This window comes from Thunnus thynnus, chromosome 14 (genome assembly GCF_963924715.1).
Source record: "Thunnus thynnus chromosome 14, fThuThy2.1, whole genome shotgun sequence".
Classification (NCBI taxonomy): Eukaryota; Metazoa; Chordata; class Actinopteri; order Scombriformes; family Scombridae; genus Thunnus; species Thunnus thynnus.
In genome coordinates, this window is record NC_089530.1 from 4,838,888 (window position 1) to 4,862,694 (window position 23,807).

At 39.8% G+C, this 23,807-nt stretch overlaps 2 protein-coding genes across 8 annotated transcripts in view; both read right to left on the reverse strand.

The window, feature by feature from the left end:
• LOC137196633 (regulating synaptic membrane exocytosis protein 1-like) overlaps positions 1-18,822 on the reverse strand; it is a 275,917-nt gene extending 257,095 nt beyond the window's left edge. The window contains exon 1 of the mRNA XM_067609385.1: positions 18,817-18,822. The gene's annotated coding sequence lies outside the window, so the exon portion shown is untranslated. The remainder of the gene's footprint in view (positions 1-18,816) is intronic.
• LOC137196635 (stromal membrane-associated protein 1-like) overlaps positions 1-23,807 on the reverse strand; it is a 113,591-nt gene that overhangs the window by 13,499 nt on the left and 76,285 nt on the right. For all 7 annotated transcript variants that reach the window (XM_067609389.1, XM_067609388.1, XM_067609386.1 and 4 more), the window contains one exon: positions 12,931-13,052. In XM_067609389.1, coding sequence (XP_067465490.1) covers positions 12,931-13,052 — 122 coding nt within the window. The remainder of the gene's footprint in view (positions 1-12,930; positions 13,053-23,807) is intronic.

Genomic DNA, 23,807 nt, shown 5'->3' on the forward strand with positions numbered 1-23,807 from the left:
TGATGTAAGTTATATTCAAAAAGTAGTTTTCCAATAACAAGAGTTGGAAAAGGGGTATAATCAGGGTCGCCTTATATTTGGGCCGATACGGTATTTAGGAAACCAATTATTTTATAACATCTGAGGTTTAAATTATTATTTTTTATTACCGCAACGGTTTGAACGTCTTCACTAACTTGCGCGGTAAGGAAGAAATCAATACCACGGCAGCTCTACTCCTACAGTGAGTATATATCAGGGTGAGAAAAGACAAGACAAGAAAACAGGAGTGAGGAGAGCGCTAGAGAGAGAGAAGATAAAAATAAAAGGGGAGAAGAGCAAGATGTGAATAAAGGAGAGAAAAGAAAAGAGGAGAAAATAGAGGAGAAGCATTGTTGCTGTAAGTGAGACAGATGACATTAATTAGGCTGCTGCAAAGAGAGGTAGAGATGAACAATTGCAGACAGGACTCACACACACACACACACACACACACACACACACACAGTCTCGCTCACATACACCTTTTTATTTAAAAAAAAAAAAAAACCTTTCAGGAGCACACCCATTATGTCTAATGGATGGAGCTGACAAAAAAGTAACACCTGCTTAAGAGCTCAGAACAAGTGTGTGCATGTGTGTGTGTGTGTGTGTGTGTGTGTGTGCGTGTGTGTGTGTGAGTGTGTGTGGGGGGTGGAAAGGGTCACGGAGGACAAGATGCATAAGTATATTTGTTCATAATTTCGTACGAAGCCTACTTGTTTTCTGATGCAGACGTATGTACACATGCACGCCTGTGTGTTAGGAGTCACACGTGCATGGCTAACTTGTACGAATCACACACAGACGTACGTACGCACATGTGGGACTTTTAGTAAATGATCACACAAGTGTATGTACGTATCCTCCAGGACTCTTTCCACCCCCATGGTGTGTATGTGTGTATGTGTGTGTGTGTGTGTGTGTGTGTGTGTGTGTGTGTGTAAGAGAGTCTGAGGGAAGTGAGAGGGGACAGAGAATGGAGAGAGGGAGTAGGGAGGCGATAGTCAGCTGGACTTCATGAATAAGATAAGTAGAGACAGTGTGATAAACAGTGCAACACTCTCTCCCTCTCTCTCTCTCTCTGGTGAATAAACACCCTGCATTCAATGTCACGAGTACACTTCATCCACACTGGTATACACACAAATTATACATTCTCTCAGTCACGCACAAACACAAACTTAATACTCAAGTGTGCATGCCCCTGCACACACACACAAAAAGCTTTGAGAATGTGTTGCGCTCAACTGCTTAGCAGGCAGCGCCGCTCCCCTCTGTCTCTCTCTGCTGACTTTCTTTGACTGGAGAAGGGGAGGGGAGGGGGGGAGATGAGGGAGGAAGGCGAAGGAAGAGATAGGGGAAGATGGGTGAAAAGGAGGGAGGAGGGAGAGCGGAGGCACGGCTGGAGAAGAAGAGGAGGGATGGAGGAAGTGAGACAGAGGATAGTGAGGGGAGAAGGAAAAGAAGGGGGAAGGATGCAAGAAGAGGAAGGAAGAGGAAGAGAGCGAGGTAGGGAAAAAGGAAAAAGAAAGAGGATGGAGAGAGTGATAAAAGGCTGAAAAAGGAAGTAAGGGAAGAAGAGAATGAGGAAGGTAGGGAGGACAAACAGAAAAAAGAGCAATTTGAGCTGAGAGGAGGCAGGGGTAGATGAAGGAGTAAACAGAGCCGAGGAGAAAAGATGGATGGCTAATCATGCCAACACACACACACACACACACACACACACACACACACACACACACACACACACACACACACAGGGTCCATTTTCTCTCAAGTGAAGCCAGTTAAGGTGAGTCAGGTGTTCACGGAGGCAGGATGGAGCTTCCTATTAATAGCTGCAGCACATTAGCATGATACTGGCTCCTGAACAGAGCAGTTGAATGGAAGGTGAGAACAAGCAACAAACTGTCCTCATCTGATCCGTCTGGTGTCAGCGAGCTATATAACATGACTCCATCAAGGAGTTAAGCCTATTTGCTGTTAAGCTTGTTCGCCAAGATGAAAAACACATTTAACAGACTTCAAATTCCCCAAACTGCACTAATCGTTATCCATTCGGCTTCCGTCCTCCACATGTTTGTAGAATGGACGCCGTGACTCACACAGAGTCTCCCGGCTCTGAAGTTGTGTGATAAAACCATCACCAAGGATGATGTAGGAAGGGAGCAGCAACACGTGGAGCATGTATGATGAAACTGCTTGGAGGTAGTTTCATTAAGTTAACACTGAGATATGGTGATTAACTTTTCACTGTGTACAGCTTTAATTACGATGGAATGGTTTAGTACAACTTTGGTCTAATTTCTGGCCATTATTTCTATCAGCTATGATAACAAAGTACAGTAATTACTGAGATGTGGGAACACTGCAAGAAAATAACCAAATAACAAAGTTGCAATAAAGAAAGAAAATTAAATATTCACTCTGTTCTAATTCAAAATAGTGCAAAGCACAACACTTGTACTCCAGCAATCAAAACACAGTACTCTCTGGTAACATTGGTCTGTCACTGTGAGGCTGCTGAGGCGCCATAAATGAATTGATCGCGGTGAAGCCGAATTTTGCCAGGTGAAAGTGACTAAGGTGTTGAAGCAAAATGAAGACGGGACAGAAAAAAAAAGCTTAGGCAGGGTTGTAAGCATAAACTGTGGATGCTATCACGGCTATTGTGCTAACAGCTGCATTCCACAAAGTTGACAATCACCCCATTCCTCAAAGACATGAATGGTGAAATTCTATGTGAGCACAGTCACAATGTAGGACAGTTTAGGACAGGTGATGTGGATTGTGTATAATTTAATTTGAAAAAGTATGATGGTTTGAATTTGTTTGAACTTTTTGAAAAAGTAACAGCCGTAATAGAAATTATACAAATGAAACGACATTTATTGTGTCATGATATCAGGAAACCAATATAAAGTTTGGATCATAATAAACATCCACACTAATCAGGAGCAGTTTGGGGTTCGGTATGTGAGAATTAATGGCCGACTCAGCGTACCACCTGAGCTACAATATGTGGTCAATCAAACTGCATTATCAGAAGTAAATGTTTAGTCTTTTAAAATATAAAATATAATTGTGAAATGAAGTGTTAGCAAATGACAGTAAAGATGATGACCTCCTCGTGTGTTTCTTAAAATCACAGCCTCTTGCATTCTGCAAGATGCATTCTACCTCAGCTTTACTGAGGAGACCAAACATTTTCCATCACCCTTTCCCTTCTTCCACCTTCTGTGATTGCCAAACACTCCAGCAGCATTAGCTCTATTTGCACTGAAAGAAATGTGAAGCAATCCAACAGAATTCATGCCAAAGACAAACAGGTGGCATACAATGTGAAATGCAGTGGTACAGTCTAACCTCACATCTAACGGTAGAGAAATTCAAGGAGAGTATATTACATGTGCATCTCTCTTTTTCTTTGTCTTTCTCAGCCACACTGACATTAATACCCTGCCACACACACACACACACACACATACATAACGTCCACATAGTGTGTGATGTGTAGCGGGGCTCCTAGCAGCACATTGTGTAATAGAAAGCCTCTTCAACAAGGCTCCATTCTTCTCACCCAATGTTGGTGTTGATGGGTGCAGCCAGAGCTCTGAATTACCATTCTGACAGCCTTTTCCTCACTGTCGCTATTGATAGACCTCTACAGCCCACACACACACACACACAAACAGACACACACACACACACTAGAGACATCTTTCTCCCTACCGTTTTCCATCATTGCTTGAAATACTCATACACTCCCCTCTGATAGACCATCTGCGGCTTTAAAACCACACTAGGCTCTGTGTGTGTTTGTGCTGAAGGATTTGTGCTAATTTACTGAAAATGAAAGCAACACTTTCCTTGGAAATGTGAATTAGAGAAAAGAGTGCGCCATAAAGAAACGAGAAAGAAAGAACAAAAGAAGAAATCGAAGGAAGAATGAAAGAAAAAAAAAATCAATTGCCGGTCGCCAGTTCTTCGCTGGTCTCTGTTCCCTCAGCCTTTCCCTCTGCTCTCAACAAACTGCATTCAACTCTTACATCCCCTCAGCAATTAATTGCATGCCCTTCCTTTCTTTCTTTCTCCTGTCTCACACCACTGCCTTCATTTCCTTCTCCTTTCCTTCACTTCTTCCTTACTCTCCTGTTTCACTCTCATCCCTCACTTTCATCCTCTCTCAGTCATTTCTTGTTCCTCTTTTCTCTTTCATCCTGTTTCGTGCAGAAACACAGACACATAGAGCACTTGCATAACAGCCTCCGCTTCCACTTATTGTCCGTGTTAACACAACATTTGCAGCATGTGGACACTTTTAGGGTCTTGGGTATTTTCTTCTGGACTGGACTGAAAGCCATGCAGATTCCTTGTTCTTTCTTGGACCTCAACAATGGTTACAGCATAGATGCATGTTCAGGACTTACCTGCACATTAGGAAAATTACTCCCCCTCATAACTTTAAAGCTGCACAAATTAATAATTTTATATGAATAGTGGGGGAAAAGTGTAATGTGAAAGATGTCGCTTTTGGTAATAAACCCACAGAGAATTATGACCCTCCTCAGCTCTGCAAAGGTGTTTTAGCTTCTTTAAGCTCATTGTTTTGGATTGATGGCCCACATCTTTTATTTTTATTGTTTTGGTTCAGTCACACCAAGCATGTTTCTATCAGCAACTGACAGCTGTTTTCAGCAAAGCCCTTATAAATAAACTATATGCTATTGGCTGAAAACAGGTGAGCATTTAACAGCTGAAGATGCAAATATTAAGAACCTGAGAAGTTGGTGGAGACCAAAACAGAGCTGAAAGGAGAGAGAATATTGGACATACATATATCAGATGGCCACAAATATAACTCAATATAAATGTTGTGTTTGGCCAAAAACAAGCAATAAATAATGGAGATGCATTTTTTGCTGTTAATCTTATGCAAGTAACAAACACTGAAACAGGGTAAAACACTTTATGTTTTATGTAGAGTTGCATTAACCTCCAGTGTGTGTTTCCTGGCAGAGATGAGTTCTCATCTAGTCTCCGGTGATATTTTATATTATTTGATGATTAGACTTTGCTTTGTTGTCTTTGCAGAAGCACTCTGCCAATCTTCTGATTGTACTTTCACTTCACTAGTGCGCTCTTTGATCAGTTGTTTTTGTGTTTAGGGTGCAGATGTCTCAAAAACATGTTGCCTTGATATACTGATATTCAAAAGGTATGCTGACTTGATGTCTGCTGGTCTTGCTTTAGATGAAAATGAAAATCTGTTCAGCGTTTGTTGCACTGCCCGTTTAGGAACTTTCAATTTAGCTGCAATTTGGTGCTAGGGTAGTTTTGCAGCACTCAGGAGATCAATTTAGTCCCCTACTGCTTCATTAAACCTCCTCATTACATCATTACAGACAACTGGAAAAAAAATTTGATGCTTTGATGAGTCTTTCATCCTAAAAGCCCTAGCAACTGTGACATTTACGCCTAGAGGACCATACTGACTTCGTCAATATCTAGATCTGGTTGTTAAAAGACCAAAAACATTGGAAACTGTGAACTATGAGCATAAATCTGTAACATCTGAATAAAATACTGTATAAAACACAACGTGACAACAGTTAGTGATTGTGGAATGATGCTAATAACCATTTTCCTTTTTAAAGAATAACACTGGTTACTCACAAACCAGGGTAACCTGTGTGAACCCAGTAGCTTTAGGCAAAGACAGAAACAGGGTAAGCAGTGATGATTTAAGTTGGTGCTTCTGGTGTGTCGTGCTCATCCTCTTCGAACAAGTGGTACTTCACGCTCCACGTCCTTTGTGGCCTCAGCCTCTACCTTCATTTATTCATTCATTCCTCTCCTAACCTGTTCTCCACCCACTCGGCCCTCTTTCCATGCACGTATCACTTTGAATCATTTTTCTCCCCCTACTTGTTTCATCCCTCCCTTCTCTCTTTCTCCCCTCCACTTCAGGTTAAATGTTTATTGCTTTCTAAATGCTCCCACCCCCCATTCTTTTGTGTTTTCTTTGTAAAAAACCTATTTAAAAACAGTCTTTTCCTCACTCAGGGTGGGGTGAATGAGAGACAGAGGACAAGACATGGAGGGAAAGTGTGTGTGTCTGTGTATGAGAGAGAGAGAGAGAGAGAAGAAAAGCTGGGGATAACACAAATCCTTCCCCTCCTACAAGGCTGTAATCGCATTTTTATAATTGACGTATGCGCAGATAGGTGAGCGCTCCCCGATGCCGGTTAATAGCTGCACGAATCAGCAGGCTGCCGGCTTCCTCTTTCTTCACGCACCCAGCTAATCACAGCTGTAAAGCAATATCCGCCTGCTGAATCCCAAATTCAGCCCTGGGTGTGTGTGTGTGTGTATGTGTGTGTGTGTGTGTGTGTGTATAAGAGTGGGTGGATGTGTATTGATTGTCGAAACGATTTCCTTGTGTGTACTGCTTGTATGTATAGGAGAGGAAAGTTATCTAAAAATGGAACAGCTGACACTACAATGGTGATGCTGCAGGTAAAGTAAGCTCATGGAGTTTCCTCCTGGGAGCATGAATCTGCACACTAACTTTCTGTCTGGGTGAGTCAGGGATCAGGAGAAACACTCGTTATGCAACTGAGAGTTTGTACTGATGGCGGCACCAGACGAAAGGCCAAAAGGTCACCAAAATCCAAACTGGTTTCCTCCTCTGGGAAACAGGAACATACACAGGCTGTTAGTTTGTCAGATTTGTTGGTTGCAGACAAAAAACACAAAGAGGCCATCACAGGCTAACCTTCACACCAAGGCAGAGGCAATTATCATCCACATACTGTCAGGTAACTAACTACCTTTTCTTTAAATGCTACTGGAAATGTCAGTTAATGTCAGCTACCTTCCATTCGACGTGGCCGAAACAAAGAGAGGCAAAGATCTTTCCCGATACAAAAACAGAACTTTCAATTGAGTCTGAAGGTAAACCATAAATAACTTCTTTGGTCCTTGGTGGTAGATAATTAAAAGAGAATAAAAAAAGGTCTGTCTGTGCCTGAAATCTGCAGTACACCCTGTCTGTTGAATAGACTGTGGACTGTGGCAGAAATAAAAAGCACTGTTTGACATTCAAATAATACAGTCTGCAAGACAGGCGGTGCTGCCACAGGCGGACGGCCATGTGAGAGCTGCCTGTCTGCTTTCAAACAGCCGCTATTGAACAATCACTTGCAGGCTATGAAGTGTTGTGTAACTGTTCAAGGTTTTAACAGAGCCCAGCTCTACTGCATTGATAAATAATAACACTCAATCTAATAATTTATCTAACATCAGAATATCACAAAGGCTACTGTCTGGTGACTGACTGAGGTCTTTTCTACGAGTGAGTTGTGAGTCACTCTTGACCATTTAGAGATGACATTTACCACAGCTGAATACAGATCACATGTGTGTGTTAAAATCGTTTTATCTGCTGGATGATGGTACACCTGTAGTAATTAAAGGTAAGGATTTTGCTGCGTGTTGTGCAGCACTGTAGGGAAACTATTCGCCTATTTGAAATTATGGTTCAAAGCAGCTTATGATAGATGTGAGATTCCAGTCCTGTCTCTTTGTCCAGTGGTGCCAGAAACCCAATAGATGTCAAATTAGAAAAAATATATATTTTAAGCTTTTTCATTACAATTTTATGTAGAAAGAGGCATAAATTAGGCAGATTATGATACAAAATTTTGATTGTTTACATGCTCTTGTTATCTCAGCAACTGTATACTATTGCAACTAACATATTTTTGTAAAAAATATTTTCAGTCTTTCCTCAACAAGAGTGCATTAATTCTTCATTTTGTTGTATTTTTGTGTTCTGTATATTGTATGTACAGGAAACATTTTTGTTCTTTTTGTTTTTGTTCTTGTGTTGTTTTTTTTATCTTATGCCCCTGACTGTAAGTCAAGTTTCCCATCTGGAATAATAATAAAGAGACTGAAATGAACTGAACTGATCTACATGGTTTCGACTGCCTTTGAATTTATGCACATCTAAGCATAAGTCCGAGCTCATAAATAAGACTCTTTCCTCAGATATGCTTGTACAGTACGTCTGATTTATGCATATATTTGAATAAACCTAAAATGTAGGTAAGAACAGATCTAAGTGGGAGCATTGTGATGATAAGCCAAGAAGGAAAGGAGTGTATAAGAGAGGAGGAAGAGGACATATGAAGGGCAACAAGGAGAGGAACAGGAGCAGCGCTGTATGTGTAGATTCAGGGAAAAAAATATTCTTGTGAGTGAATGAAAGGAGAGTGACAGTTGAGACAAAGAAAGAAAGAACAAGAAGGCAGAGGAGAGGAAAGAAAACATATATAAGGAATAATGGAGCGTAAAAACACTGCGGAAAAGGTGAAGAAAGGTATCAGGTGCAGGCAGGGAGTGTAATCCATGAAAGGTAGGGAAAAGAAACTATGGCGTAGCATTATTAATAACTTGTATTACTTGTGTAAAACTAACTTACAGACCTTCTAGAAATGATGTATCTCACACACTACGCCACTTGAATGATACATCAATAAGAGGCGACTCTCATGAACCTTCAGTTAAAGCTGAGCACTGGCTTGCAGCTACAATGTGTCAAACTAGTAAATCATGGAGCTTTCATTGCCTTTTACAACGTTACACTGCTCAATGCTTTAATACAGCTACTGTAGCAAGCAGATACTAACTGTTGTCGTTAGCGTTAATATAGATAAAACAAAATTTAACAAAAAGCTTCTTTATGAACTTCAATATTGGGTGCATGGTAAAGCTAGTTAGCCCTCATAATAAGTTACTTGGGTAAGCTACACAAATTAAATTCCTGCTTTATCTGCTGTTATGTTGAAACAGATCCAGAGCCTTACATTGGAGAAAACAAACTGTCGACACAAAGTGTTTCAGTCGCATTTTTCAGTCATCCGCGTCATGTGAATCTGATTGAACAGACACACAAAAGGTAATTTTACATTTTAAGTCTGCTTTCTGTTTTTATGCATATAACTACAGGGATTGTTGGGCTCTCGGTGCCTCCAAAACATGGATGACCTACACACAATACTGCGCCTGAATGCCTCCTGTGTAGACACTGCTGCTCTGCTAACTTGCTGCTCGAGCTACTCCGCCTGTGCCTAAACTTGTGCCTAATTATGGTTGCTAAGCTATGATTGGATATTCTCTGTCTGGGAGAGGAGTCGGTCCAAAAACTTGATTGTGTTGACCTTTGAGGAAACAGAGAACCAGAGGGTCCAAAATGGAAGAAGCTATTAGTGTGTCACACCATCCAAATTTATGTAACCCTGTTCTGCATAATGAGAAGGAAAACCAATATCCATTTTGCCATGAACAAAAATGCCACAACCACTGGTAGCCACTGCACCAGTCACTAAGCTAACTATGACACTTTCTGGTGAGATCAGTCACAAACCCTGCAGAAAATGAATGAATTTGGCTGACAAGTTCATTTTTAAACAATCGGTGCTTCATCTACAGGTCAGAACTTACTGTCATTGACACGCTCCAACTGACTGGCCAAAAGGAGGACTGCATGTTTAATGTTACCTTGTATCACCAGTAGCCACTCTGGGGCTTAACAGAGAAGAGAAAAAGGAGGAGACTTTAGGAGTAATGGATATGGAGATGAGAGGAGGTGTGAGGTAGACACAGAGCTGCAGATGGAATAGAGTAGATGGAGTCACAGACGAGGTGAACGCAGAGGGGAGATTAGAGGGTAAGTATGAGGCTGGTAGTGGCAGAGGGGGAGCTTGCAGTTAGAGCAGCCTGTAATTGTTCTTCATGCCTGGGTCTCCAGCGAGTCACTGCCTGGTCTAGTCCCAGGAGGCTCGGAGATGTGTGTGTGTGTGCATATGTGATAGAGTGAAATACACAATCTGAAACCTGAGAATAGGTCAGAGAGTGAAAGAATGAATTTGAATGCATATAATGTCACCTGTGTGTTTTCGGTATGTAGTATATTGATTCCACCACCTGTTGTAGGAATATACAACTGCATGCATCTTCTGAGTGTATGTGTGTCAAACAAAAAGAGTACATACACTCACCAGCCACTTCATTAGGAACACCTGTGCAATCAGATGCAATCCAATACAACAGCTCTGCCATAATTTCTACTTTTATGAAGCTTATACATTTTCAGTATTTGTTGACTTTGTCAGAAAGGTGATAATTCTACTTTATGTTTATTATTGAGGTTATAGTGGGTGGTGCTGGTGTACTGGAGTGCATTATATTGAAAAGTGTGGATGGATTGGAGAAAATATTAAGAACATGTAAATGTATGTATAAGCTTCATAAATGTAGAATTTATTGCAGAGCTGTTGAATTGGATTGCATTAGATTGCACAGGTGTTCCTAATGAAGTGGCTGGTGAATGTATATTTATATATGTGTGTGTGTGTGTGTGTGTCTGTATGAATGTATGTGTTCTCATTTCCAGCTGAGCTGCAGGTCAAAGGCCACACTTGAGGGACCACAACAGCATTTCAAAGTCAACGCTGCTTCTTGAAAATGCTTAATTCAACTGACCTCACTCGTCACCCTGAAACTAGTCAGTGAAGGAGTGAGAGAGGAAGGAAGAAAAACTGAGTGAGGAAAATACAGTCAAGTGCATCATCATGTCTTCTTTTTTGTTTTTGTTCTTCCAGTGTTTCTCTCTCTTCTCATTCATACCAACTCCCTGTTCTGCTTTGTTTACCCTGAAAAGACCATCCGTAATGGTCACAGAGACTCACTGGATGCACTCAGCTTCATCTCCGCTCCTCTCCATCAGCTTCTGTCACTTTACTTTACTCCACTTTGTCCTCAATCATCACCCCTGACCTCAATATTTTCTCAAAAATGTGGCAAAATACTTTCGCAAGAGCTGAATGACATGAGAATTTTTTTTCCCTTGCTTTTCTTTTTTTCAAACCAATCAGAGAAAAGTCAATTTATAAGTGAAAAATTGCCCAAATTAGCTCACATTAAGAAATATATTATACAGTATATTATATACTTGACATTAAAAAATATTTTCAGATGTAGTGCTGGCACTGAAAAGCAACTATATACTGTAATTGTCTACTTATGGTAATAATAACTTACTTTTGGTGAGTGATGTTGAACCATGTAGTTAGCTAATAACAACCCAACTAGCATAGTCAACAAACAACTGCTAAACCTGTCAGGGTGGATCTCTCTCAAACCAGACTTGTATCAAGCAGTTTGGCAACAAATACATATAGTTACACTACGCTAACGTTAGTTTAGCTAAGCTAGCTGAGGCCCACAGTTAGAGCTACAGTATTAAGATAATAAGTATAAAAGTAACTATCTGTACTAAACAATATATTCAAAAGTGTAGGAGATTCTGAATACGGTTGACTTGAACAGCTTTTAGTCATTTACAACCACCTACTAATGAGCTAGCTGTAAGCTACATACCTGATAATGACGTGATGGCACGTGCCCCCTCAAATATTTGAGATTGGATCGCTTTACAAATTGTTAAATTCTGTTTTCATGATAAGTGTTTTTACTTAGTCCTAATAACATACTATATAAACAAAAGTCGCTTCTCTGAATGTTTGGATTTGTATTTAACTCGACCTGCTAAGAAAGCGCCACCTAGCAGTGGCGGAGCTGGCAGCGCCGCTCAGCTGCAGCTGTGGAAGTCTGTTGAATCATTGCAAACTGTGGTTGTGTTAAAGTGTGTCGACTAATACTTTTACCTGTTACAGATTGTTAAGATGTTATTCTTAGTATCGTGAGATATAATTAATATCACTGCCTTTGCAATTTGTCAACTGCATGTTTAAATCGATTCATCTTTCAGGCCTAGCTCGCACCATTTTATTCTCTCTCTCCCTCAGTTACTCTCATTTTTCTTTTTTCATTGTTCTTTTCCTGTCCTTGTTTAGCTTAATTCTTTGTCAATCTTTCTTTCTCATCTCTTGTTTTCATTTTATAAAAGCAAAAATATACACAAAAACATTTATCTCTCTTTAACATGAACATACACTCGGTGGCCACTTCACTAAGAACACCTGTGCAATCTGATATAATCCAATACAACAGCTCTGCCGTAAAATCTACATTTATGAAGCTAATACATTTTCAGTTTTTGTTGACATTGTCAGAAAGGTGATAATTCTACTTTATGTTTATTACTGAAGTCATAGTGGGTGGTGGTGCTGTACTGGGGTTCATTATGTTGAAAAGCCTTCTTAATATTTTGTCCACTCCATCAATATACATGAGGGGGAAAGTAGAATTATCACCTTGCTGACTATGTCAACATAAACTGAAAATGTATAAGCTTCATAAATGTAGAATTTATGGTAGAGCTGTTGTATTGGATTGTATGAGATTGCACAGGTGTTCCTAATAAAGTGGCTGGTGAGTGTATGTGTAAGTCATCCTTCTGCATATTTCCGCACACTGTTTACTTGTGTGATATTTGGTCAGCTGCATTACATTTAAACAACTTTTTTTTTTAAACTTAAATATTTTTTATTTCTTATCTAATCTTAAAGTTATACCAGACAAATAACAGTGAATTACAATATAACTATATTCTAAAAATGGTATACAAGTATTACTAGAGTTCTATGTCTACCGGCTGCTTGACTGTACAGTTCACAAATCTTCCTCTCTCTGTCAGATACTTTAGACCTACTCTCTCTCTCTTAAAAGGACGTGGGTCAAATTAATTTAATAAAGGAGAATCTGTGACAGTTTGCTTTGAAATGATCCTCGGAGTGTGTGTATCTGGAGTGTCTGTGAATATGTCCGTGTGTGTGTGTGTGTTTACATCACAGGAGTCTCTACAGACTCCCTGTGTTGCAGCCTGCCTGCAGTGATAAGCAGATGATGACAGCCTGTGTGTGTGTTTGTGTGTGTTACCTGAGCCTGCTGTGTGTTGTTGGAGGAGGGGAGAGGGTTGGAGACCATTGGTCCAAAGATGTCCAGTTCATCGCTGATTGGTGCAGCACTGCCTGAGCCCTTCCCACCGGCTTCTGGAGCATCTGAGAGAGAGAATGTTTTATTATTGCTGAAAACTCTGGTATTTCCTGACTTTTATTCTTGAACTCATCATCTGTATATTTATTTCCTTTACCAAGGAAATAAAAAATAGGAGTGTCATTCAATTTAAAGAGATGCTGTAAATTTTGCATATTTATGACACCTGCTATAATCTCTGTAATCCTTTTTCTAAGTTGGCAGCTGATTATTTATGTGCTCTTGAGCTATACATTCAAATGTTGTAAATAATCTTCTGTACATTTTGTGACTGAGAGACACAGTGTCAGATAAATTCAAAGAGTGAGAGAGAGAATTAATGAGAGATATAAAAGCAGATTAATACACAGAAAAACAGTAAAAGTGAAGAACTGACACAAAGAGAAATTATAAAATATGACCTTTACAGTACAAACACATGCAAACTGCATTTATTATAATGTATTCACACATATTTCCAAAACGCCCGCACAGTTTAATTTACAATTACCACGCTTGTTAATGGAAACATCCTCAAGAGAATTCTGATGACTACACTCGTTCAGAAGTTGAGAAATTACATCATTTATGCTCCACTTTTTGCCCTCAGAATATTTCTTACTAATTAATTGCCTGTATTTGCACATATAGTATATTTGACATTGTGACACTGTGCTGGTTTAATTTGGGGCGTTTTCATTAAAGTTCAGTTGGATTAACAGGATTCTAATATTGTAAAACTCTAAAAAGGCACTTTCTGTCTGTCATAACGTTTAAAAAAAAAGCTTTGAAAAGCTTTTCAGCATGTTGAAACAGGATTCTCTGTGCATCTTCCAGCTAAATGCAGCTGAATCGAGTGCTTCTTAGCTCGAGGACAGCAAACTTCCAGATGAAAAAGGGGACCAATTAATTCACAGCCTTTTAATTGTGCGAACGGACTAACGTTTCAACACTACTGTGTCTTCATCAGAGTCAAAGTGGACAAAGATATGAGGCAAATAACATATATAGTCAACCTAGAACAGGTGAACAAATGTCATTGGATAATTGGATGAACAGGGTTACAAATCTATTGGATAATGAATCAAAGGGTGGGAGTTGCCATAGTAGGTGTCCAAGTGCCACAACCCTAACACCATGTCAGAAAGAAAAGATAAAAGCACAAAAAGTACAAGTACAAACATCTGTCAAGTGTGACAAATTAGAGGAAACATGACAAATTCAATTCTTCATTTATGCCAAAGGGCTCCACTGTGTTCAGAGTGTGAATCCAACAGGGCTCTCTGTGGAGCAGTGAGTTGATGATGTCTCCGTCTCTAGGAGAGGGTGAAATTTTTTTATGTTCCCCAGAACTTTAATGATGCTGCAGAGCCGTGGTTAGCCTGTGTATAATGTCGAGCAATAGCATAATCTATGTTTTGTACAGGTATTGCAGTTCTTTGTTCAGATGTGCAAATCTTTGAAGCTCTTTTTCTTTGTCCGACATAAACCAGACCACAGGGACATTTCAGCATATCGACAACATGTGTGCTGTTGCAGTTAATGAAGGATTTAATGGAGTATTTTTTTTACCAGTATGTGGATGTGTAAAATACTTTGTGTCCAACAAGTTAGAACACTGTGCACAGTGGTCACAGCAGAAAAAAACTGTAGGTGAATTTGACAGCCAAGAGACAGTGTTAGGTGGTTTTTTAGTGCCAGAATGACACTAGAAAACCAACAGCTCTAAGTGCTGCAAGTGAGACTTGGTTTGCACCCAACCCATCCTCCCAGCAGCAGGAACTGCAGGTGTGAGAAATAGCAAGCCGGCATACAAAATGAAAAGAAGAGCGACAAAAGACCAACTAACAATTCTAAGCTGTTGGTTGATCAGCAACATAAAGAGAAAAATCTCTTCCCAACAGGAAGTATGCTACTGCTGTGGTTCTTATTTCTAAGTTGTATCTTATATTTCATCAGATCCAAGAAGGTGAATCTAGCAGCGGGGTAGGCAGGGTGACCAGAGAGGGGAAGGAGGCACAGGTGACCAGGTAATGAGGGCAAAAAGTTAAAATGCTGTGGCTGTTTTTTTCTGGACCATGTGGTTTCCTCACAGTGAGAGATGGGTTGAGGGCAGTGGTCCGGCAGGCAGGGGTGTTTCAGATGAGCAGGTGAGAACATAAATGCACTGGCAAGGACACAGTTATGAAAACACAAATCCAAACAGTCAGGAAAGTCACCTAAATGTGATTTTTTTATTCATTTATTTATCAGTCAAATGTGGTTTAAAGTTAGAAATGCATTTGCAGTTATTTAATAGATAGTTATTTTGTATGTAACGCAAGGTTTCTTGTCATGTCTGTAGCAGGGGACTGAAATCATTTGAGGTCACATTTTGAAGGAAAAGTGGCATCTCTTGCTAGATCCCCCAATGTCACTTAGGAATAAGATGTCACTCTAATATTAACCTTTGATGGTTAAGGGAAAGTTCCATCATGCTGACCTGTCATTGAGCCTGTCTTTGGAGAGGGACTGACCTATAATTAGAAGCCTGTTCATTCCAGTCTACCATCCTGTATGTTAATTTGAGCCATAATGAAATGTATTGTGCTGTAATGTAGCCTAATGAATGTTGTGCTTACCAGGCTTGTATAGTTGCCATGTCAATACAGTTGATCAAATCTTTAAAGCTTTGATATTGTTTTTTACATAGATACAAAACAGTGCAAAGTAACTGAGTGTTTGACAGCTGCCAGGGTCTTGACAGCCAACAATGCTGCAGTAATGATCACAGAATAATAGGGATTAAGTACAGTTAAACTGTGGTATACCTACCAAATATCTGAAGATATGTTCAGGAAGTGATAAATATCCATTTTGCTTATACTGGAACAACAAACTGATACGTTACAAATTTGGTGCTTTTATACAAAGTGAGTGATTTTATGCTATTCAACTGCACTAGTTTGGATATGTAGAGCATGTTGTTTTGATATGTCTCTTCCCCTTAAAATTAATGTGGAACAGCCATTTAACAGCCTATTTACAAAAAAATCTCCTGGGGGGCATGTCTTCTGCCCCCCTTACATGGGTAGAGATGTTCAACCCAAAGTTAAGCCCTTGGCTGCAGTCCATTGAGGCGTACTAGATGCAGGCCCCCGGTGTATGCTGACTCTCTGACATGGTGCATCTAGATGGAACAGAGCCATCATTATTGTTAATAAGCTAAGCTGTTTGTTTCCTGCTCTGACGAGTTCAAATGTCTGCGGTGAATAAGTCAGATGTTAAAGGTGCAGTGTGTAGGATTTAGTGGCATATAGTGGCAAAGTTGCAGATTGCAACAAACTGAATACCCCTCCCCTTCCAAACATGTAGGAGAACCTACTATGGCTGTGAAACTCACGAAAAAACCTGAAAGGCTCTCTATAGAGTCAATGTTTGGTTTGTCCGTTCTGGGCTACTGTAGAAACATCGCGGTGCAACATGGCGGGCTCTGTGGAAGACGACCTGCTCTCTATGTAGATATAAAGGGCTCATTCTAAGGTAATGAAAACATAACGATTCTTATTTTCAGGTTAATATACACTAATTAAAACAGACTTATGAATATTTTATTCCATTTATGCCAAGTCTGTTCCTCTAGATGCCACTAAATTCTACACACTGCACCTTTAACTTTCCGAATCACGGAAAATGACATGACACTGGACTGCTCAAATTAATGGCACCCGAGACAAAAACATCATCATTTTTACATTTATATTCCAGTCTGTGAATAACTAGTAATCAGTGATTTTGTGTAGGTAAAACAAGCCTAACCTCTGTTTATCTACCTCTTGATTTGTAGAACAGATTTTTAAAGTTGAAGGAATAGTTTAACATTCTGGGAAACATTCTTGTTCACTTTCTTTCTGAGAGTGACATGAAGGAGATGAATACCACTCATGTCCGTGCATTAAGTACACAGTATCTCAGAGATGGGGTCAGGACATGGTTAGCAAGAAGAAACAGTGAGCCTGGCTCTCTACAAAAGTCAAAAATATGCCACTGAGCTCACCAATTAACATTATCTCGTTTGTTTAATCTGAAGGCATAAAAATGTGGGTTTTGTTTACCCAAAAAATGAGAAAGTACAATGCAGAAGTAAATATTAATTAAATTAGGCCCATAATAGAAAACAACAGCAAAACAAAGCTGAATGCAAAATACTGAAACTGAACTGCAACAGAACTGAGCACACTGACTTGAACAAACCTAACTGAATAACACATGAATTAAATATATATGATAGCTGGCTAAATCCTTATTACACATGACAGATGCCAAAACACAATAACTATAATAACTAATGAATATGTGCAAATTAACACTAGACATTACTTCAAAATATACAAACAAAAGTGTGTTTGAACTAGGCTAAAAGACAGAAAATAATCAGATTTCCAGGAAAAGTTCAACTAGTCCTTTAGAATACTGTACATTGCAGCCTAAATGGTGAATCTCTTGTTACCATTCTTATTTGAAGCTTACTGCCCAAGAAGACAGAGGAAAACTTTAGCAGCCAAAGTCAAATTTAAGCCTCTTGTCATCTCTGATGGGTAAATTGTCTTTCCTTCATCTAACACGAGAGCTAAATTAAAAATATGGTAATATTCAAGCTGATCCTTAGGTTGTTTAAAGTACAGCATCATTATGGAAAGACTGTGTTGTCCTGAGAGAGAGATCTGTTCCCATGGCGCTGAAAAAGAAACCCCCAGTACACAATGTACAGTCATACTGTATGAGACACACAGAGAGGAAGACCGTGATGGAGAGGCAGAAAGGGGGAGGGGAGGTGTAGTAAGTGAAAGGGAAAAGGGAGTAAACTGTGTGTTTGAGAGCGAGCGAGCAGTGGAGGTCATTTATATAACCACAGTGATGAAACATCCATAATTTAGCCCTTTTAAAGTGTGAACAGGACTGAGCTCCTTTAGCCAGACAGCAGGGTACAACGAAAATCATTTACTGTGAGACGGCGAGAAAGACCACTCGACATCCTTTTAAACCACTTAATAAAACTCATTTTCCAAGAATTACTTTGACTGTGGCGTCCTCCATCCCAATATTTAAACTATTGATTTTTGCCCTCCATCCATCCTGTGATGTCTTCATGTCATTTATGAGCTTGGCTTTTATTTTGATTGTAAAATCACTTTGTAAATTGCTGTTAAAAAGTGCTCACAGAATAAAGGCTGTGATGATTATGATTAGCTCTTTAAGGGACTGACAAGAATGACAGGTGTGAGTCACATTGTAACATATTGAACTGGAAAGAGAGAAAAATAGGATTTCATGTGCATAAATTACCCTCCTATCACTCTAATCCCCCCCTCTTACCAAAAACTCATTCACCCATCGCCATGGAAATGAGCCGGAGGGAGAAAAGGGCCCATCATCATCATCATCATCACTGCCATGTCGGGCAATGTGCCCACCATCCCTTTATTATGGGATGGGGCCGCTTCTTGAGAGCACTCTCAACTTCACCATGGAAACAGACCAATAGTTCAGGCTGGGGGTGTCTTTTATAATCATCCCGAACACATACACACACACACACACACACACACAATTTCCAAGTGACAACGCAATGAATACAGCAGCCTCATTGAGCAGTGGGAGACTGTCACATTCAGGATTTGACTATCACCACAAGGGGTAAAATAACTGAGCTGATTCAACTCTGAACTGATTCTAATTGGTCACACTAATTCAAACATTTCACACAAATATATGTGAACATGTTCTATGATTATTATCCATGGTTTCTACTGAGAGTTGTCCCAGTGGTCAAAATGCTTTTCCATCCTGTCCATGATAAAAATTCATTGGTTATTGGTCTTTGAAGTATTGATACAGCCATAAACCAAAGGATATGTTAATTCAGCCCACTTTTCCCCCCAACAAAACACAAGTCACAACTAGGGCATGAAATGAAGGTTGCCCGCTCCCCTGTGAGTGGCTCTGGGAACAGGAGAGTCCAGAAAAGGGAACACAGGCCCAGTTGGTGACTGCAGCCATTAACTGCTGGCAGGAAGAGTCATTATAGAGAGGGAAGTGTGGAAAATGGACACATAATGACCTGCTAATGCTACAGTATGTTTGTTTACAGGTGATAAAGGAAGTAAGAAACCACCTTCTGCTTTTTGCAGTGCTCCCGAATGTGCATTAATAAGAAATGGTGCACATAAAAATCTAGTAGTTATGGTCTGATGGTGTTTTGATGAAACCTCTGCCAAATATTATTTATGGTTTTTTCAGAAGGAGGCTATGCTATGGAGAAACAACCTGCATTTCCACAAGTTATGTAACCAAATGTCGATGTTGCCTGCAATCAAGCCACTGGACAGCAATGGTGGATCATTTGCACACAGTTTAAGTATGTTAATACAAAGTTGGATCTAACAGAAGCCCAGTAATAGTCCCTTCAGTCTGTTGTATGTTTTTTTAACTTGATATTGATCTTCATGGTTTTGGAGGACCTTGCTTCGTACATCTTCTCCCATATTTACACTGAAGTCTTTGTCATGCATGAAATGTGTAACATTGCTGGATTCATCTATCTAATAGTTTTTTGTCATACATTCATTCAGCTTTATTCAGACATGAGATGACAGTTACAGAATGGGACAAAATGCTTGCAAGATATTTGGAATCCAGCCCACGAGAAGGAGCCGTGTCACTTACTGATGGAGAAAAGCGGTGAGGAATCCCATGAGGGAACTTATTTTGCCATTAAAGTCTTAATTAATGACCCGATACTGAGTAGTTATTTCCCTTATCATTTTTTTCATGACATCATCATTTATTAGAAAGAGAATTCTGCTGTTCATGCACTTGGCATGGATGCAAATTGAAACCTGATAGAGGGACCCAGCTGGTCTGATTATTATTTTGGTTAAGTTGGAGTTTGGCCATTTATTTTGAGTCCTTTTTGTGAATCAGTGAGGGGAAAAACTAATTTTTAGTGAAACATCTGACATCTAACAGAAATCTTAGAAGGTAGAACAGGACATGCAATGAATTGCTCTGTAACTTTCAGCGTTCAGTTCAGACTTGTGCCGTGCTGAAGGTACGACCTGGTAAGATTTCTGTTGTGACTTTTACCTGAAAGTGACACACGCACTTAGACATGAGACTGACATGAAATATTCTGATCACATTTACATAGTGTGATGCATGTCTCAAAGGAGCTATACAATACACCTTTCTCTCTCTCTCTCTGGAGTAAAGAGGCTGGAGATGTTTGTCAAAAAATCAATATGTTTGATCATGCATTTAGGAACAATGTGATCTAACATTTAACGGATGAAAAACAACAACTGAGCGAAAAACTCTAATTAAATTGGAACTGCCTGCCTGCTCCATCCCTGTTAACGACAACAAAATGTATGTTTCTCACAAATTAAAACTACTAAAACAAGTGAGGTCTTAACATTTCTACTAGAAATACAGCTGGGACCAAAACAAGGACAGTCGTGCTGCCAGGTCTGACTGTGAACACTGCTGCTGGAGTAAGATTTGAGGAGACAACATGAAGATAGGATCCTGTTTATTCTGCAACTCTCTGGATACCAGTGTCAATTCAGTGTATCAGGACTATTACAGCAGAGAGGGAAGGAGGTAGCAGTGAGAGACAGGCAGAAACAGAAAATGTATTGATCCATCAGAAAAAGTTTTTCAAATTGATTTGGTAGTCTCTGGAGAGATCTATCTCTGGTAGAACGGAACATCTTTGTAACAGCATTTATGCTTATGGGACACCAAACCTACAGTATCCAACACAACCTGAAATAAATACATCAAATATGAAATTTTGTATTGCTGTAGTCAAAAGAAACCTACATGAAACTGGCTCACATTAGATATTTAATGAAAAGTTAATACTGGCCAGATTTTTGGGTGCAAGGACTAACAGAAATTTCATGTAGAAATGCTTATCTGGATCATCTCACCATGTTGTTTTTACTTTTATTCCAACACAGCCTGCTAAACTGAATTAAACTGAACAAAGAAATTGACAGAAGAACACACACATACACACAGACACAGCAGCAAAGGGAGAAAGTGTCTGTTTGACGGCTGCAGAGTGAGGTAACCAGAGACACAGAGGGATGGATGGAGGAATGAGGGGGGATGTGAGTGCTGAAGGCATACTGCCACGTATTTGACTTATTGATTATGTGTGAAATCTCATCCACTCGACATGGCTGCAAGGTGCGTAGCATTGGTTATTTATAGCGGGGCATCCACTCTCACTCTTCCATGCTGTGGTCGGGAATTTTTGATCAATGCTGTGTCCACCATCTCTTTCTTCTGTCGGTGCAGCTTACCCTCGGCTAGCATCTAACACAACACAGCCTTGCACTGGAACAACACCAGGTGATTGCATTTTACAAATTTATGGTGAAAACCCTCAACCCACCTCTTCCCTTTTTCTGCTTTGTTTTTTCACTAAGGATTCGGGTCAACGAGCACGGGGCAATATTCTGGTGGTTAGCGGGCCAAGGCACATGTCATGTACTCAAAATGTCACAGGTTTGAATACAGCTTGTGACCTTTGTTGAATGCCATATCCTTGGTGCTTTCTATCGTTCCAGCGACTCTGTTATGTTTTTCAATAAAGCTGAAATCCTATTAAAATGCAAGCATGCAGTAGATAAATGAGACGCATTTATCTACTCAGTTCTGCCTCTAAATGAATATATTTGTAATGTATTTTGGTTCACGTATGTGCAGCAGCGCAACGTGCAAAAGGGCTGGATGAAGGTGAATAGAGATCAGCAGGTGTGGTGATTATTAAATACTCTTTCAGCCAGTCACATCACTGCTCTCATAGCTCTGAAACAGTTGTGCCAACCACAGTTAAGCATGAAGACAGCTCAACAAACAGAAAACTTTACTTCAGGAAATGTCTGGATGGTTCAGAGCATCACAGCATGCAGCAACACAAATTACCACAAATTTGCACCAAAAGACAGACGGAGCAGTTTTTTCATCAGTTAGTCACAATACTATAATAATAGAAATAAAAATAAAGAAATTTGGTAAAGCCGTTTCTATGATTGCATCAGACCGGCGCTATTTCAGTCACAATTCTCATGTATCTCACCTCGTACATGGTCACATAGTTTAATAATTCATTTTACACAACAGCGCTTGCACGCAATGTATTTCAAGAATAGCTACTTCAGCTAAAATGAAAGTTGGAAAAGAGGCTATGATGAATCCTAAAAACCTGATGTCTCTCTCATAAACAGGCAGAATATTGAGTTATAACTGACCGGTCTGATGTGTGTAGAGGTGCGTGTGGTTATTCTGTAGCAGCCTGGTGTCATTTTCAGGTGGTTTAATGAAAGTAAACACAGTGAACTGCCATATAATTGCACTAGATTGTACAGGTGTACCTAATAAAGTGGTCAGTGAGGGTATTTTAAGTAAAAATTCTCCATTCAGTAGATATGTTTAAAATTGACATCAAAAAATGAAGTCTAATGTGGTCACAGTAGGAACACCTATGAAGCAGTCTGCATTTATCTATAAATGAATATATAAAATGGTTTATTTTTTACAGTATCTGTTGTCCACAGCTGCTTTATACTGTATGAAAAGCTCCGTCAATTCATTACATACCTGCAGCATCTGAAGGCAGCAGGACTGATATGTTGATAAATCTGCAGCCTCTGAGAAGTGCTGTACCAGAGCACATTCACCACACAAGCCTCACCACACACACACCTCTGCACACATCAGACTGGTCGGTTAAACACCGTATTCTGCCTGATTATGTGGGATTACCAAGGCTCATCAATCCTATGCATCATTGCCTCATTGCCAACTTTATTTTTAGCAAAAGTGGCAACTCATGTTTTATTTCATCAATGCATCACAGTGTAAACGCTGCTGTCACATCAGGTACAACACATTGTGACCATTTATAACGTCAAATAAAGTGGAATTAAAACCTAAATAAGCAGCTTCACCAATATGTTTTTTCCTATCATCATTGTACTATAAAACCCACGCAAACAGCCTGTGGCTATAGGTTTGTTGTTCTGTGTGTTCATGTCGTGACGCTCCACACACATACAGACAACAATGTGCTGCTGCTCTGATATGAAACAAAATAGCAGGTGTGCTAGGAGACACCCACACTGTCCATGTGTGACAGACCTACCACTTTGCACTTATCGATGATTACAACACGGCCCTCAGTCTTGTTTTCATTGTGAATAAAGGTCATAAATTCATATTTTTGGTAATTTTTGTTGACAAAATTAACACTGCTGAGTCGTGACTGAGAAGGAGGAGGGTGACCTTTGACACAAAAAAGCTCAACCAGGTTCAAAGGGTCAATTAAACACAAAATCATGTCTCTGATGGTCAGTCCATTTGCACCATCTCTAAGGCCCCACTTCCACTTGTCTTTTCATATTCCAATACAATCCAGACAAGATTTATAACACTCTCATTTACACTTAGTCACATCCGTTGGTCAGATAAAAAATCTGATAGAAGCAAATCTGAGTCAGCCCCACTCCAGGTCAGAGGGTTGTAATGCATCTGAATTTGATAACTGCCAAAAAATGCCAGAATAAGAACAACACTATAACAGTTTAGCTAGCAAACAACTATCTGTAAACTAACATCTTGTTAGAATCATAATAATAGACCTATTAGAGTTTAATTGTCCTCGCCAGCTCTCTCACTGCTTTGATTTATGACTAATCAGCTGAAGACAAATATCCCAACAAAGACCCAGT